A 15,772-nucleotide genomic window follows, 5' to 3' on the forward strand; every position below is an offset into this window, starting at 1 on the left:
CATAAAAATACATTATGTAGATTACATCAATATAAGATAAATTATAAATACAGAAACAAATTATAAGTAAAAATTAGATATGTTTAAAGTCCATATTATTTTTTTAATTAACAAACACATGAAATAATATTAAAGTTCATACATAAAATATAAACATATGAAATTATTTTGAGCACATATTTATATTTATGCACATGTTGAACTGGATGCAGATAGTGGATTTTATAATTTGTGTTATTTAAAAATTCATAAACAGAATAATAATATTCCTGTAAAAGAAAATATTTTAATTGTATTTTATATAATTGTTGGGAAGAATTTTCAAATGATTCAGCAAATTTTTTTAAAAATGGCAATGTTAGCACAATAAGGCCCTATCTTGTAAGCCAAAGTATTGTGTTGAGTTATTAAAAAACAATTCCATTGTCTGCTTTGGTGAAGGTGGTAATTAATATTTTTTAAGTATAAGTGACCATTCTTTTTAGTTAAGATTGCACATTTAAGAATAACACAAGGATAAGTTACCATATTTAATTTTCTAAATATAGGTATACACAATTCTTTTTTACAGGTACCAAATAATGATTTGACAGCCCATTAAAAACTCATTCAGGTTTTTTGAGGGAGCCCAAAGAGAAGGCATTATACTTTATATGAGAATAAACAGTCATAAGCATATAATAATGATAAGTGTAGCATTTTATTAAGGCACTGTGATTGCCTCATTGTAGTAATGAGTTCAGTTTGGTCCATTCCACTAGAACTTCATTATGTAATAAAATACCCAGAAATTTTGTTTTGTGAGCAACAGAAATGCTATCATTAATGGGAATTCATCCGCAAAATCACCAATGTTATGTCTAACTGAGAAGCACAATCCAATTGTTTTATACATAGATGATTACAATCCATCCAGTTAATTATTTTTTTGAGCTGCTATCATACAATTTTCAATTACTTTTTAATAAAGTACTGTTAATTCAGAAATAGTAACCCAAAAGTTGAGTTTATAATAAAAGTTATAAACTATTACGTCATATTTCATTGAAAGTTAGAGTGCTTAGCAACTGGTTTGTTAAATATTTTCTGCCAACAGCAATAAAATTTAACTATACAAGTTAATAAATTCTGCTACAGATGGTGGCCAAACTAATGCAATAAAATTAGAACCAATCAGAAATATATGGTTTCAGTAGTACATTCATTAAAAATAATAATAAATTGTATGGCTTAAAATATTGAAAACCTGTAATTTCTGTCTGCTAGTCATATACACAATAATAAAAGTGACAAAAAATTGCAGATTTTTAATAACTACTTCTAACAGTGGTAATAAGAGACCTGTCTGTAGTCCTAATCTGCTCAGGTACACCAGCTTAATGGTAATAGAGAACTACCGTCAATTAAAACACCAGATATTATAAAGGGGATGTGAAACTAATTTTATGCATACACAATTTATGGGTGTCCTTAATTGGTTTAGATCTTACTTATCTAATAGGTAAGAAGAAAGTACCAAAAAATTTTTCTAATTTTCCTTAAGAATTGGAATTGAATATGGATTCACTGTCAGATTAAGATCAAGTTTTAATGATAGAAATGACTACTATGGTCATTAGTCTCTAATAGATGTCAGCACCTTGCAGTTGATCTATGAAAACCAGTTTAATATTAAACTTGTTTTGCTTGTTGGTATTTTAATCTTAACTGATACTTGGATTTTCAGATGTTGAAGATTACCTTAAATATATAATTAGCTTATTTTTTTAAGTGTCTGAGATTGCTTAGCCCTTTATACGAAGTAAAAGTTGGCAAACTAGAGAAGAATTATTACACTTGTTTTAGTACAAAACTTTGTGCACAATTATTGACTGATCAAATGAAAAGGTTAAAACTACTGAATTTAGGGAAAATTAGTGACTTATTAGTATTGACATTACAATTTAAACAAAACATATGTAGTCAACATTTTTAAGAAAAAATACCACCTCTAAACATTCATAAATTAACTTTCTAATGCCACTGATAACAAAATCAAATAGTAGTACATTTTATTCATTACTTACTTAATTTAATTTTTAAGTGCTCCATGAAATGGTGAAATTTAAAATTCACTTTTATTGCCAGTGTAAATGAAAAGGCTAATTTTAAATTCATTTACAAGAAAACTAAATAATTTTTTTCTACATTTTTTTTAAAAACGTTTTAGATAAAACAAAAAATCTGATGTGGACAGCACATGAGTTCCTTGTACGCTTATTAAATTACATTTTTTTTTTTAAATGAAAAGTATATAAATTTTATTTCATTAATAACTTGATTTTTTTTTATTGAAATATTTATTGTAATTTTTTTACAGTCAAGGTTAATAATTATTAATAAATCAATAATTTAAATTAAAAAAAAGAAGAGATGAAGTCGCATTTGAACCGATATGCCTTCCTCTTGTCCAAATATTTCATTAATTAAAATTTTATTTTATAACTGGAACAATGAAGGCGTATTACTGCAGTTAAGTACATAAATAAATTGTTTTTGGATTTTGGTCCAGTCGATTGCAATCAAAAGAGGAAGTATACAACTAAACGTTACAACAGTCCTAAATTCAAAATGTCAACATCTTACGCCTAATCGTGTTTGAGACATGTGAAATGCAGACGTCACGCCGAAATTAGTAAACATAAATATTTCCGTTGAAATCCGAAAACCGAAATTTTTCGACATCATATTTCGTACAAGGAAGTAAAAATAAAATCTGGTTTCATTGTAGTAATAGGGCTGGGTAACAATGAGAATTTTGCAGCTGACTACAGTTTGCATAAAAACATTTTTCACTAAATTTGACGTTTAGAATGAGCAATTAAAATTTTTTAATGAAAATTTCACTAATTTTTTATAAACATTATATGAAGTAAAAGTAAAAATCAATACTGTAGGTAAATATTACAAGACGAGGTTGGAAGGGTTGGCTGAATTGAACATTTTAGCCTTATTATTTTTAAAGGTTATGTTGTTTACGGCGATTGTTAGAGGAGGGTGAAATAAGAATTTTTGTTTGTTTACAGGATTTTTCTTTCTAAACAGAATTTTGTAGGAAAAGATGGTTACAAACACAGAGGATGATGATGATAGTCAAGAGGATGCCATAAATTACAAGGTCCAATACCGAAATTTGAAGAGGAAGCTGAAATTTCTTATTTATGTTAGTAATCTCCCGTTTTTTAACTTTATATTTTTGACGGTAATTACGATGCTTTTAAATTTACACGCCAAATTTTTTTATTTACTATCACTTTTTAATTTTCCCAAAGTATATTCAGTTATCAGACATTTACGTATTCTGTGATGTAATTAAGTTAAATTATACTTTATTATGTATTTGTAATTAAAGTTTAAGTAAAAAGTAGTTCTCTCGATTATTCTTCATGAACTTTAAATAATTTACGTCTAAGACGTAGCGCTGAGTTGGAAGGTCGATGGTTAACACTTATTTTTATGAATCAAACTATTTTTATTACCAGTTTGGGATCATGGATAAGGTTGCAGTATATAACTATTTTTTTTCTTTGCAAACTTGTCGGATAAAACTATATGGATGATCTAATTGAATGTAGTGAGTTTCCGAAATTATAAGCACGCTCGACTTTAATGGTAGAGTTGTACTTTCGGTAGGTTTCATTCTTGCTTCTTTAATGTTACACCAGAACATTAGAGAAATATAAAAATGCGAGTAATAAACACGAACAGTCTTTTAATGTTAGAAAATTCATCAAAAAAGAACATTAGGTTCAAGAATTGTGATCCCAGTACTGCCTAATTGTTAAACGATTAAAAATTTGAATTAAACAAAAATATGTAAATGGTATTAAAAATCTGATTGTTTTACACAAACCCATTTTTTTTAAATTTACATACAATTTCAGGAGAATGAGTGCTTTCAAGAAACTCTTCGTTCTACTCAGAGGCGATTGTTGAAAGCCAGCAGAGACAGAAGTTTTTTGCTTGATCGGTTGTTAGCTTTGGATAAAGTTGAGGGGTCTTCGAGTGAAGGTGAAGAAACTGAGTCTTCAGATGATGGGGAAGTTTTGCGTTCAGATGCAAAAAGGTATGCTTCTTGCTTATTTTTTTATTTTACCCAATATTAAATAATTTTTTTTGGATATTACAAGATGCCATTTGTTTAAAAATAATATTCAGTATTAAATTATTTACTTTCAAAATACTTGAACTCTTCCTTCTAAAGTTCCTTTGGAGCTAAATAGCATATTTTCAGTGGAAAAAATAATAAATATTTTGAGAATGCATGAACTTTAGTTTATTTTACTATTATAATTATGTTAAGTATTATATTGTAATTTACTCACTTCACACTTAGTGTTATTTTTTTATTTTAAAGAATGAGATTAATAATTATAAAAAAAGAAAAGAAAATTATATATTACTTAATCACAATAGGTTTATTGTGTGTATATATATATAAATATATATATATATTTTTTTTTCCAGATCAGTTATTGTTCGTATAATGAATTAAAAATCATTACTGTATGTTTTATTTTATATAAATAAATATTAAAATCCCAGTAACCCAGTTGAGTTTGTTAGGTACAAATTTGACCTGTTTCTTTTATAAAAATTACTGATTTGTTGATGTGGAATATGTACAAATTGAATTAAAAAATTGTTTTGCAGATTTGATCTTTTTCTATCCATTGTGTAATTTTAACTTATCATAATCAAATACCAAGTTATGTAAAAACTAACATATTTTAAGGAAGACTATTTAATAATGTTCAAAATTGTACACTGTACTTAAAGTTTATTTACAAAACACTTCATGTAGTGTTATTAATATATAGGTTTACAATTGTCATCAGTTGAATGATTTAATTGTTACATTTAAAGAAATATGAACTTCTTGAATATAAGAAAGAGCAACAATCAATAGTTTAAATAGTTAATTTAAAAAAAAAAAACAGATAAAGTATGTGAAATAAAACTATAATAGATGCAACCCCGCAGATCTTCACAAATAACTACAAGCTTCTTGACACTAAAATTTCTAGTACTGAATTAATGTTGAAATACACAAACAAAGTTCAACCACAGTCAACCGTTATCCAATAGTTTTAAAAATATCATTAACTCAGTAGGTAGTAAAGACAGCAACCACTTTTTTTATTACTTTGGAAGTTGTTTAGCAAATTTGATTGTTTAATCTTTAAGAAAACCTTATTATATAATTCATACTGCGATAAGTACATAAAAGAAAATGAAACTGTCTAGAAATCTTGTATCTGCTTAGAAGGGTCAGTAGAAGGAGAAAGGAAGTGAGGAAGAAGTAGGATTAATTTAAAAGATGAGGTGAAGACTGGAAATTACAAGGGGACAAAGGAGAAGGTTTGGGACAGATATGAATGAATACAGTGGTGGCGTAAGGGAACTGCCACTAGACAGAATACCAGATGATGGTGATTATACAATGTAGGGTGAAGAAATGCAACGTCTTCTGGAATGTAGTGTTAAAGAACTTATGTTGTTTAATTAAACAATTGACTGTTTAATTAATTTTATACTCTATTATTTTCAATCATATGATCAAAATTTCCACTCATTTTATAGAACAGCATGAGGACTTTACTGACAAGTATATTACGAAGAAGCACATGCATACTGATAAAAGATGTAAAGAAATACATTTATATACATAACTTAGACATTTCATGAACCACAATTTATGTAATGAAAGTAACTGTATCAGATGAGCTTTAAAAGTAGAAGTTCAGTAAACAACACTGTAATTTAAATTTTAGGTAATAAATACAAAATAGATTAAGACATAATATAGTGGCAATAAATCGTTGTTTTAAATAATAATAAAAATATTAATATAATTGACTTCAGATATCGTATGTGCATGTTCCAAGTTAGTTTATCATCTAACTATAACACCAAAACGTCTAACAGATTCTGTCTGTTAATAGTGTCATATGGATTAACTAATGAGAATTCAGTCTGTTTATGATATAATTATATATGATATAATAATATAATATAATTATATAATAATATAATTATATAATTATATATAATATAATAATATAATATAATATAGGAAAAGGGAAATAAGGATAAGGACAATTTTAAATATTTTGTTTTAGATTTATCTATTGCAAATTTATTATGAAAAAACCAATGTCCTAATAAATTTAAATCTTTGGATTTTGGTAAATAAATTACAACCATCATTAGATACATACTAATTAAATTACTCTATCATTCTCCAATGATGATAGCTAGTCCACATAGCTTTTTTCCAAACAGATCATTAATATATATATATATATATATATATATCTGTAGCATAGATGAGAAATAAAATCAGGATTAATACTGGTTCTTGTGGTAATACAACTCTAAAAGAAAATTTAACTTTTTGATTCTTCCACTCAACTCATTGTGTCTGGTTCTACGTAATTTTTCCAACAATATTATGTGGTTGACAGTGTCAAATGTTTTATTTATATCAATAAAAAGCCTTCAACCTTATTTCAATATAGATTTTTCAAAGTACTACAAATTTTACTCATAAAATCATTAAATACAAATTCAATACTCATTATCTTTGAAGCCAAACTAACTCAAGTTGGGTTTGTTAAAAAATTTTAAATTGTTAGTTAAATCATTTTTCTAGTAATTTGAAAAACCTAATAGCAGAGATTTAGGCCTGCAGTTTCCAGTGTCTTGTCTTAGAGCCACCTGTATGAGGTACCATGTTTGCTGATTAAGGAGTCTGGAAATATCCCTGTAGATATGGTAGTGTTGAAACATTCAGCTAAGATAGATGTAACTTTGGTAGCAATTTCTTTCGTAGTTCAGATGACACCACCAACAACCAGTGAATTACAACTTTTAATGATTATATGAGTTTTAATGACTTATCATTTGTAACTGAATGAAGAAGAAGAGTCTTGTCAAAAAAAGTCTGTAGAATGCTGTTTCTGCTCATTGGTGGCTTTTCCAAGTAATAAAACTATCCTTCTAGATACACCAATAAAATATTTAAGAATATTACTGACTTTAGCTATGAAACCCTAGAATTGGTTATAATTAATTTATCAGTTTGTATGATTGCAAGTATTTTTAAAAATTCTCCATTTCTTCCTAACAAGCATGTTACCAATATTTTGAAAATAACTTCAACTTTGCTTATTTAATCTAATTACTAATTTATCTTTAAATTTTCTGCACTTGCTTTTCAGTTTCAAATTATTTGGTTTTATTTAGCATATAGAACATTTTATTATTTTTAATTGCTAGTAAATATTTTTCTTGCGTTATGTTAATAAATTTGTATATGTAATGTGTTTAGTTATTATAGTCTGTAAGTAATTTAATTATAGAAGTTGAAAAAAAATTCACAACTAATACACATATTCCTTTTTCTTCGTCTGATTGGATTACCTTGGATTTTGGTTTTGCCATGGTTTTACTGTATTAGATTGTTTATTTTGACATTTAATTAAAAATACAAGGGTCGTTGGAAAGTTCTTGGCCTGACAAAGAAAGCATAAAATTTTTCAGAATTTTTTCCACATAGTCAGTCACCTTGCTCCCACAGTCAGTATAATGTGATTTGTCTTCTATACAAAATAAGTAGTTATCTCAGCTTTGAGCTCATCATTTGAAGTGAATCTTCCTTCACTTAGCCATTTCTTTAAGATTGGGAAGAAGAGGTAATCACTAGCAGCCAAATATGATGCATGTGGAAGCACTTTGGTCATAGTTTTGCAGCAACAACCTGTTGCAGACATGTGTGCAGGTGCTGCATTATAATGAAAAAGCACTTCCTTTTTGCGCAGATGTGGATGCTTAGCCTAAATAGCATACTTTTATTGGTCCAGTAGTGATCCATTTTATTTCCTGGTGATGGTCCTGCCTTTTTCCGTAGCCAGATTTTTCTAGACCATAGCCATGATTTTTTTACAGATTGAGCTATTTGCTTTCTTAGGCACACTTTAACTTGCTCCTATTCATTGTTTGGACTGCTGCTGTTTGTCTCTTGCATGGAATAGTGAAGCTGTGTTTCATCTACTGTTATAAAACAGTTCTGAGGAAACTCAGTGAATTTGCATTTAAATAAATCATAATTCTTTGAGAAGTGTTCAGTCAAATGTGTTTTTTTGTCAACTGTTAATAAACGAGGCATCCATTGAGCGTAAAGCTTTTTTTTACCTAAAACATGATGCAAAATATAGTGATCACGGTTTACCGAGATGTTTGCAGTATCAGCAAACTTGTTTACCTTCAGTTGATGATAATTTAATATGACATTGTGAAGTTTTGTGATTTTGTCACTTGTAACCCTGTTTTTAGGCATCCTGAGCATTTTTTAAATTCCACCACGTATTAAGTATAACCATGTTTAATTTCAGTAGTTCACTTTTTTTACCATCAAAAATGAAAGGGAAGAATTTTTAAAGAGAACTAATTTTTCTTTTTGTATCTGTCAGGATTAACCATTTAAAACAAAGTAATTTATAACAGCTCAAACTTTAATTTTATATATTTTTTTTTCAGAAAATGTCAAATTTTTTTGCTTTATTTGATTGCCACAAACACGCAATTAAATATTGTAAACTTTGAATCTTCATAGCACACCATCTAAAGAATCATACTTGACAAATATCATAATCACATGGTTATACTTGTGCCATCTGTTTCAAGCTTTCCAAATGACCCTGGTATAAGAATTGCAAATGAAACTGAATAATTATAAATGGGGAATTGAGTAAAATTATTTTGTAATATAAATTATTGTGTTCCAATTAAGAAGATGACAGACTAAATTTTGACATTAGAGGCATTTTTGGGCACTTTATTTCTTGGTAGCACAACTTATGCAGACTACATGGCTGTCATAAGTCTGTAATTTCTTATTAGTTTGTTGGTGGAATCCTGATCAGCTGGTTTAATAAAAGTGCTTGTTCATTGGCCCCACTAAAGTTAGGCTGATCCTGTTTGTCTCTCAGTTCTTTGTATAAAAACTTGAAATTCAATTAAAAATTTTCCTGTTGATGGTGTATATCCATGATTTTATATTGTTGAACTTCTTTCACTATCCTTAAAAAGATGTTATAAGTTGTGCACAGTGTGGTGCATTTTTCTGGATGTAACATAAACAAATAACAAAACTCCTATAGAATTATAAGATTGTACCATTTCATTTGTATTACAACTTTCACTTTCTTTAATGTTTCATCATCCTCATTTAAATGTTATGCAAGATCATGCCTGAGGTTATCAATAAACAGAAATAAGAAATTTGTTATAGAAATTTAGTCTTGGGTAATATTATATTTTACTGTATTTTTACACTTTACTGTTTCAGTTGAGAGATCTTTAGTTTTACTTGTTAAAGCAAGAGAAGCGAGCAACAAACCTATACAAATTAGTAAAGAGACTTAATACGTAACCATCTGTGAAGTAATATAGATCCTTGCATACACATTTTTATTTCTTAAAGTTAGAAGAAACAAAAATGAATAGTAGTTATTAAAATTTGTGTCATTTTCTCTACTAATCATTGCCAAAAAAATAATAAAAATATTGCTGCTTTTCTAATGTGTAAAACATAATTAAAAATGTCACTGTTAATAAGACATCTTTACTTTACAAATATAAACAAAATTACTTGATTTTAAATCTGTTTATAATTTATATAATCTACTAATCTACAGTTTTTTCAATAAGTTGACCAAATTATTATTTTCAGGAAAAAATTAGACTTCGGCTCACATAGTTACACTGCACTCATTAATTCTGGAAGTTCATCAAAGACTTCCAGTGTTAAGAAAAGGAAACCAGTTGTACCTAAAGTATCTAAGACTCAGAACAGCAGTATTCAGCAACCGCAGCCGGTAATGCAAACTTTTATTTGAATGCTTGGGGTTTTATGATTAATTTACCACATAATTCAAAAACTATGTATAGAAATATAGAATAGAAATCTTGAAACATAAAAAATGCTATGCCTGATCAGGATTGATAAAAAAATTAATTGTATATTCATTTTCATTATATTAGTGTTTGATGGTATGCTTTAAAGTACCACATCATTACTAGATGAAAGTATTTATTTTTTACCGGAAAAGATAAAAAGTGGTATTTCTAATTTATCTTTATTTTAAATGTGGATTGTACTCAGAAATATTAAAAGTATTTGTATGAATTTTATAATAGTATTTTTGTCTTGTAGGTATAAAAACAGATATTTTACTCAATATCTCTAGTAAAATATTGTGGATATATATATATATATATATACAGGGTCCAGCATATAAACCTGATGATTTTTGAGGGATAATAATTAAACTGTGTTTCGTACTATTAAAATATTTATATATCAAATTAAGATCAATTTTTGCGATTTATAGTGAATTACTTGCATAGATTTTTTTTTATTTGAATATTATGTCATCCAAATGTTTTCCATTACTTCTTACACACTCACTTAACCTCATTCTCAAATTTGGCATTGCTCGCTCAATCATCACTTGTGGAACTGCTTCAATTTCTCGTTGAATGGCCTCCTTGAGTTCTGCAATTGACTGTGGTCGACTACTGAAGACTTTTATGTTTGAGATACCCCAGAGATTTAATTGATTTACCTTAAAAATAAAACAAAGTAAACTGAATTTCATTAAGTGTGAAAAAATTATACCATTAAAATTGATATGCTTCTTAACTAGTTTCTGCAAATTTGTGTTTGCTCCTTTTGTCGCAAAACATCTTCACTTACTTTATGAGGGTAGCAAGATTTCAAATTAAAATGATGTCTTACTTGTTAATTTTGAGTTTGAGCCTCACTTTTCAACCCCATAAGAAGTAATATAATGGAGTTAGGCCTAGAGACCTTGGGCCCAAGTTAACATGTCCTGTATGATCACTCCATTTTCCAATAAAATGTTTGTTTAAAAATTCTGTTACAAGATGAATTGAATATGGAGGGGTTTTTCATGTTGAAAATATATGTCCATTTATTTTGACAGTGGTGTATTTTCCAGTAAGTAAAAGAATTCTGTAAAAATATTCTTTAACTTTGTTGATGTTGCAGTATGAAAAAACCATTTACTGTCAATCATTCCAAACTCTGCTTCACTGAAAAATCTATACTTAAAATTTGTATCTACAGTAGCATGTGAATTCTCTCCACCGACAAAGATTTCAGGTGTAGACAACATTATGGGTAAAAATACTTCATTTGTGAACAGTAATTGTGACACCATGCAGTGATTCACATTAAACCATTCACAAAATTGAAGTTGTGCAGTATATTTAATGACTGAAGATGGTGCACTTTCTGCATATAAAATGGAGGCGATTGATAAAAATGTAATGTTCACTGTACATGATTTTTTGGAGTATTAATTTGCTCTGGATATTCTTTGCAGAGTTGTGGGGGTGCTATATTCAAGTGCATGAAGTATATTTTCAACCTCATGACCAAGTTCACTTCGAGATGAAATATTAGCACTAGGAAGAAGTGCTAATATTTCACCACTTATTCTCTTGCTAAAAATCCTACTCAATATTTTATGGTCTGAAACTCTGCATCTAGGATACCTCATCGTTATTCTACAGTTGAATTGAATTTAGAATTTCCATTGCAAAATCGATATGTGTAAATTACATGCATATTCAGCATGAGTAAATAAGTAAGTGAGGCATTGTTGAAATTGAATATTAGTTTTTATAACAAACTAAATTTAAATTTTTAATGTAAATCCAACATAATTCAAAATTAAATTTTTGTCAGATTAAAAACAAAAATAATCACATTTCAGACAGCCAAGTAATTACCTACCTATGTAATACTTTAAGGAGTAGAAAACAATGGATTGCATTCAAATAAATTTCAATTCATTTGACTAACTGAATCAAACTAGTTAGTTGATTGAAGTAGTAAAATTTAATTGAAAATGTTTTATAATAATGAACTGATTTATAAATAAAATAGTTTTATTAAATTGAATTCTTATTTTTTTCTATTACTTTGACTTTTTTTCTAATTTTAATTAGAAGTAAATTTACAAAACTAGTAGTTAACATTTCCTGAATTTATTTACATCAATTTCTAAAAGTTAAATTCTCTACATGTTTTGAAAAGGTTTTTTTGTTTGTAATTTAACAAAGTTAATTTTTGTTAAACCTAAAAAATTGTGTTTTTGAGTTTCACCTTCTGAATATAATCAAAAGTGTAATATTTTCAAATTGTATGTGGCATTAATATAATTTTCTACAGTATTTTTAGAAATAAGCTAGAGTAGAAGTTATAAAGATGGTCTGCCATTAATTTTTCCTATTCTTACTGAATGCTCATTTATTTATTGATGTTCTTTCATTTTTCAGTAGGAAATGTTTAAAAGTTAAAAGCTAGCATGTTTATGTGAGTTACTTTTCACTCTCAACTGTTCTTATAGATATTTAATGATCTTTATTAACAGGTCCAAACAGTTGTTGCTTCCTCCGTTATTGGAGATAGTCATGTACTATCTGATGAAGTCGAACGCCACTTGGATTCTCGTCATCGTTACATGGATGTTGATAAGGCACCTGCAACTGTACCCCCTGAAATGTTCAGCAATGAACCATCTCTTGATAGGTAATAATAATAAAAAAATATCTCTGATTATATAATTCATTAGGTAAAATATTGTAATAAGCACTTCTCCTGTCTTAAGTGAAGTTTTTATTTCAAATGAAAAAGAGCTGAAAAATATGAATGAACTATTCAAAGCATCTACTTTACAGTTGCTTTAAAAATATATGAACTTAAAAAATAAAGATAAAAGAAAGTGAACATTTGCCATTTCTTACGCTGGGAAATGACAAATTAAGTTCTCACAGTTGGTGGTCACAGTGTATGTGACCATGATATCATGAAATATTTTGATAGTTACTTTTTAGGGATGAAATGGCACATAGTCAGGTATGTTTGGATTTTTTAATATATAATATAACATTTATATTCTTTCTTGACTTGAGTTCATACAGCAAGTGCTGACCATAAGTAAGATCATATTCCAGACTAAGTCTAAAACACCTACAGAATGTCCAGTTGGAGAAGACTTCTAAATAAACATTTGTTTTTTGTGATGAGGCTGAAGCACAGGATATTAGATATTAGAAAACTACGCCAAATAATTCCACCTCCACATTTATTGAAAGTTTCTGAATACATTACCATTCTTGGTAATCTTGATCTTTTGATAATCGGATAATCTTCCATCTTGAGCTTGTTGGATTAATGAAAATAAAGTGCATATAAAAGTACATATATGATGTATAACAGCAGTTTAAGTTCTTAGTTAAGTTGTAGTAAATTAAGTCATGTGATAAAGCAAAAACTACTGTCAAACTCATGTGAAATCTTTTTTTATATATAAAAAATGGTGTAGAAAGATTTTATTTTACCATAAGAAAAAACTTACAAAAATATTAACTGATTTACAGTGCTTTATGTTTCTGTTAATATATTTTTTATTTTGACCAAATTATTTTATTTTTTTTTGTTTCATCTTCTGAGAACTTGCCAGTAAGTGGTATAACATTGAATAAGACTGAATGTGTGTTCACCCATGAGATTGAAAAGTGGTCACAGTTACCCAGAATCTTTATTACCTAATGTGACAATAATGACAGCTTTACTAAATTATCAATCTATTTATAAAAAAATAAGTAAATAAGAACAAAAAAGAATTCCATTATATGCTAATGGTATATGTTGCATTAATAAGTAATTTTTCATCTGATAAAGCAGTATCTGTGAATGTACTGGGAGAAAAAGATCTGTAAATATTATAATTAGTGATTTATGTAAAATATATTTATTATGAAATATTTTTTGCCTTAAAGTAAACATGAAGTAGAAAAATTATTAAACATATTTTAAATAATGTGTTCAATCTCATGTGTTCACCCATGAGATTGAAAAGTGGTCACAGTTACCCAGAATCTTTATTACCTAATGTGACAATAATGACAGCTTTACTAAATTATCAATCTATTTATAAAAAAATAAGTAAATAAGAACAAAAAAGAATTCCATTATATGCTAATGGTATATGTTGCATTAATAAGTAATTTTTCATCTGATAAAGCAGTATCTGTGAATGTACTGGGAGAAAAAGATTGTAAATATTATAATTAGTGATTTATGTAAAATATATTTATTATGAAATATTTTTTGCCTTAAAGTAAACATGAAGTAGAAAAATTATTAAACATATTTTAATATTCCGTATAAGTTTTATAAACTTTTTTCTTTTTCAGTGAATCAAATGAAATTTGTGAAATGGAAGCGTCACCATCTAATATTGGTGATGATTGTCTGAGTGTTGATATGATACCTGAATAAGAACTGTACCATGAGTTACGTATTACAATATTTATTATTACAAATTTATTGATGTGTTTCATTGTAACTTGTGTTCTGTTCATATTTATTTATTGTTTATATAAATTTAATATGTAATTAAAAAAAAACATGTAATAAATTGTGTTCTTTGTTTAATATCCCCACACATTCCTAGAAGGGTCACTATTAATGGAGATTATTATTATAACTCTTAGAATCACCAAGTTGTCTTCATAACATCAATTACACTGATTACACTGGTTTGTTTGAAAACATTTTTAGAAATGATACACATCAAGATTTCTACAGCTACAGAAAAAAAAGCAATAATTAATTTTCTCTTGAGAAAAGCTATGATTTGCAAAATAAAAAAATAAAATTAAATATAAAAAATATAAAAAAGAAAGAGTATATAAAAAATTAAATCTACAATTTTAAATTATTAAAAACCTTTAAAACTGTGGGATTCCGTTAGTGTAAAAAAAAAATTGTTTAAAAATGTTTCGTTATTACAACCTTTGTTTTAAAATATTATTTTTAAAATCTTTCACTATTTTCAAGATATGTATGGAAAACTAGTCATAAAAATGGTGACATTACCATATTAAAAAAATGATTTTCTTTTTTGTTGGATTAGGTAAATTATTCACTGCTGTTATTCTAAAGAGATCAAAAATCTCTGTTAGTAAAAGTTCTGTTCTTATAGAAGTGTAAGCTGTATTTAGAGTAGCTTTACTCAATTACTGAAAATGTAACATAAGAAAACAAGAAAAACGAAAAAGGAATAAAAAATAAATTTTTTTTATCAGATGAGTAGGAGGTGAATTTTTCACAACTATTAATAGGCTATCATATTTTTTGTTCTGAAGTTTAATGCAGTAAAGAAGTTTTAAGTGGCAGTGAGGTTAAGTCAATGTGTTTCTTGTATTAATTTTTTTTATTAAGGATATATTGGATTATTTGGAGAATATAATTTAGAAAAGCAATTGAACATTACAACACTACTATTTCCAGATGATTTAGTCATAGTTGCATCAACTCCAAAGTCACTACAAGATTTAATAATTTAAAATAATACTGTGAATTATTGGAATACAAGAAAATAAAAAATTATGGTATTCCATTAGAATCATTCAGCAATTCATGAAAGCTGTTTTATAGTGATGAGGTTTCAAAATATTAGACGAATATGAATAGTTTGATGTAATATTTATTCTTTCATTGTTGTTTTTAGAGCTGGTTTGCAGACTCCATGTGTATATTGATAAAGTACCTTTTAACCAACCATAATTTGTTCAGCATTGCTCCAGTACATTTCTTCCTTTTCAGTAATTTGACAATTAAGTATAATCG

The 15,772-nt window shown here is 27.4% G+C and overlaps 1 protein-coding gene across 1 annotated transcript; it reads left to right on the forward strand.

Annotated features, from left to right (window-relative positions):
- The first annotated feature begins 2,988 nt into the window (after positions 1 to 2,988).
- LOC142324108 (uncharacterized) lies at positions 2,989 to 14,558 on the forward strand. The gene is made up of 5 exons (XM_075364764.1): positions 2,989 to 3,202; positions 3,924 to 4,105; positions 9,776 to 9,920; positions 12,507 to 12,664; positions 14,335 to 14,558. Exons 1-5 carry the CDS (start codon positions 3,101 to 3,103, stop codon positions 14,417 to 14,419), a joined length of 672 nt encoding a protein of 223 aa, XP_075220879.1. The 5' UTR covers positions 2,989 to 3,100; the 3' UTR covers positions 14,420 to 14,558.
- The last annotated feature ends 1,214 nt before the right edge of the window (positions 14,559 to 15,772 follow it).

Source organism: Lycorma delicatula, chromosome 4, assembly GCF_047948215.1.
Source record: "Lycorma delicatula isolate Av1 chromosome 4, ASM4794821v1, whole genome shotgun sequence".
Taxonomy (NCBI): Eukaryota; Metazoa; Arthropoda; class Insecta; order Hemiptera; family Fulgoridae; genus Lycorma; species Lycorma delicatula.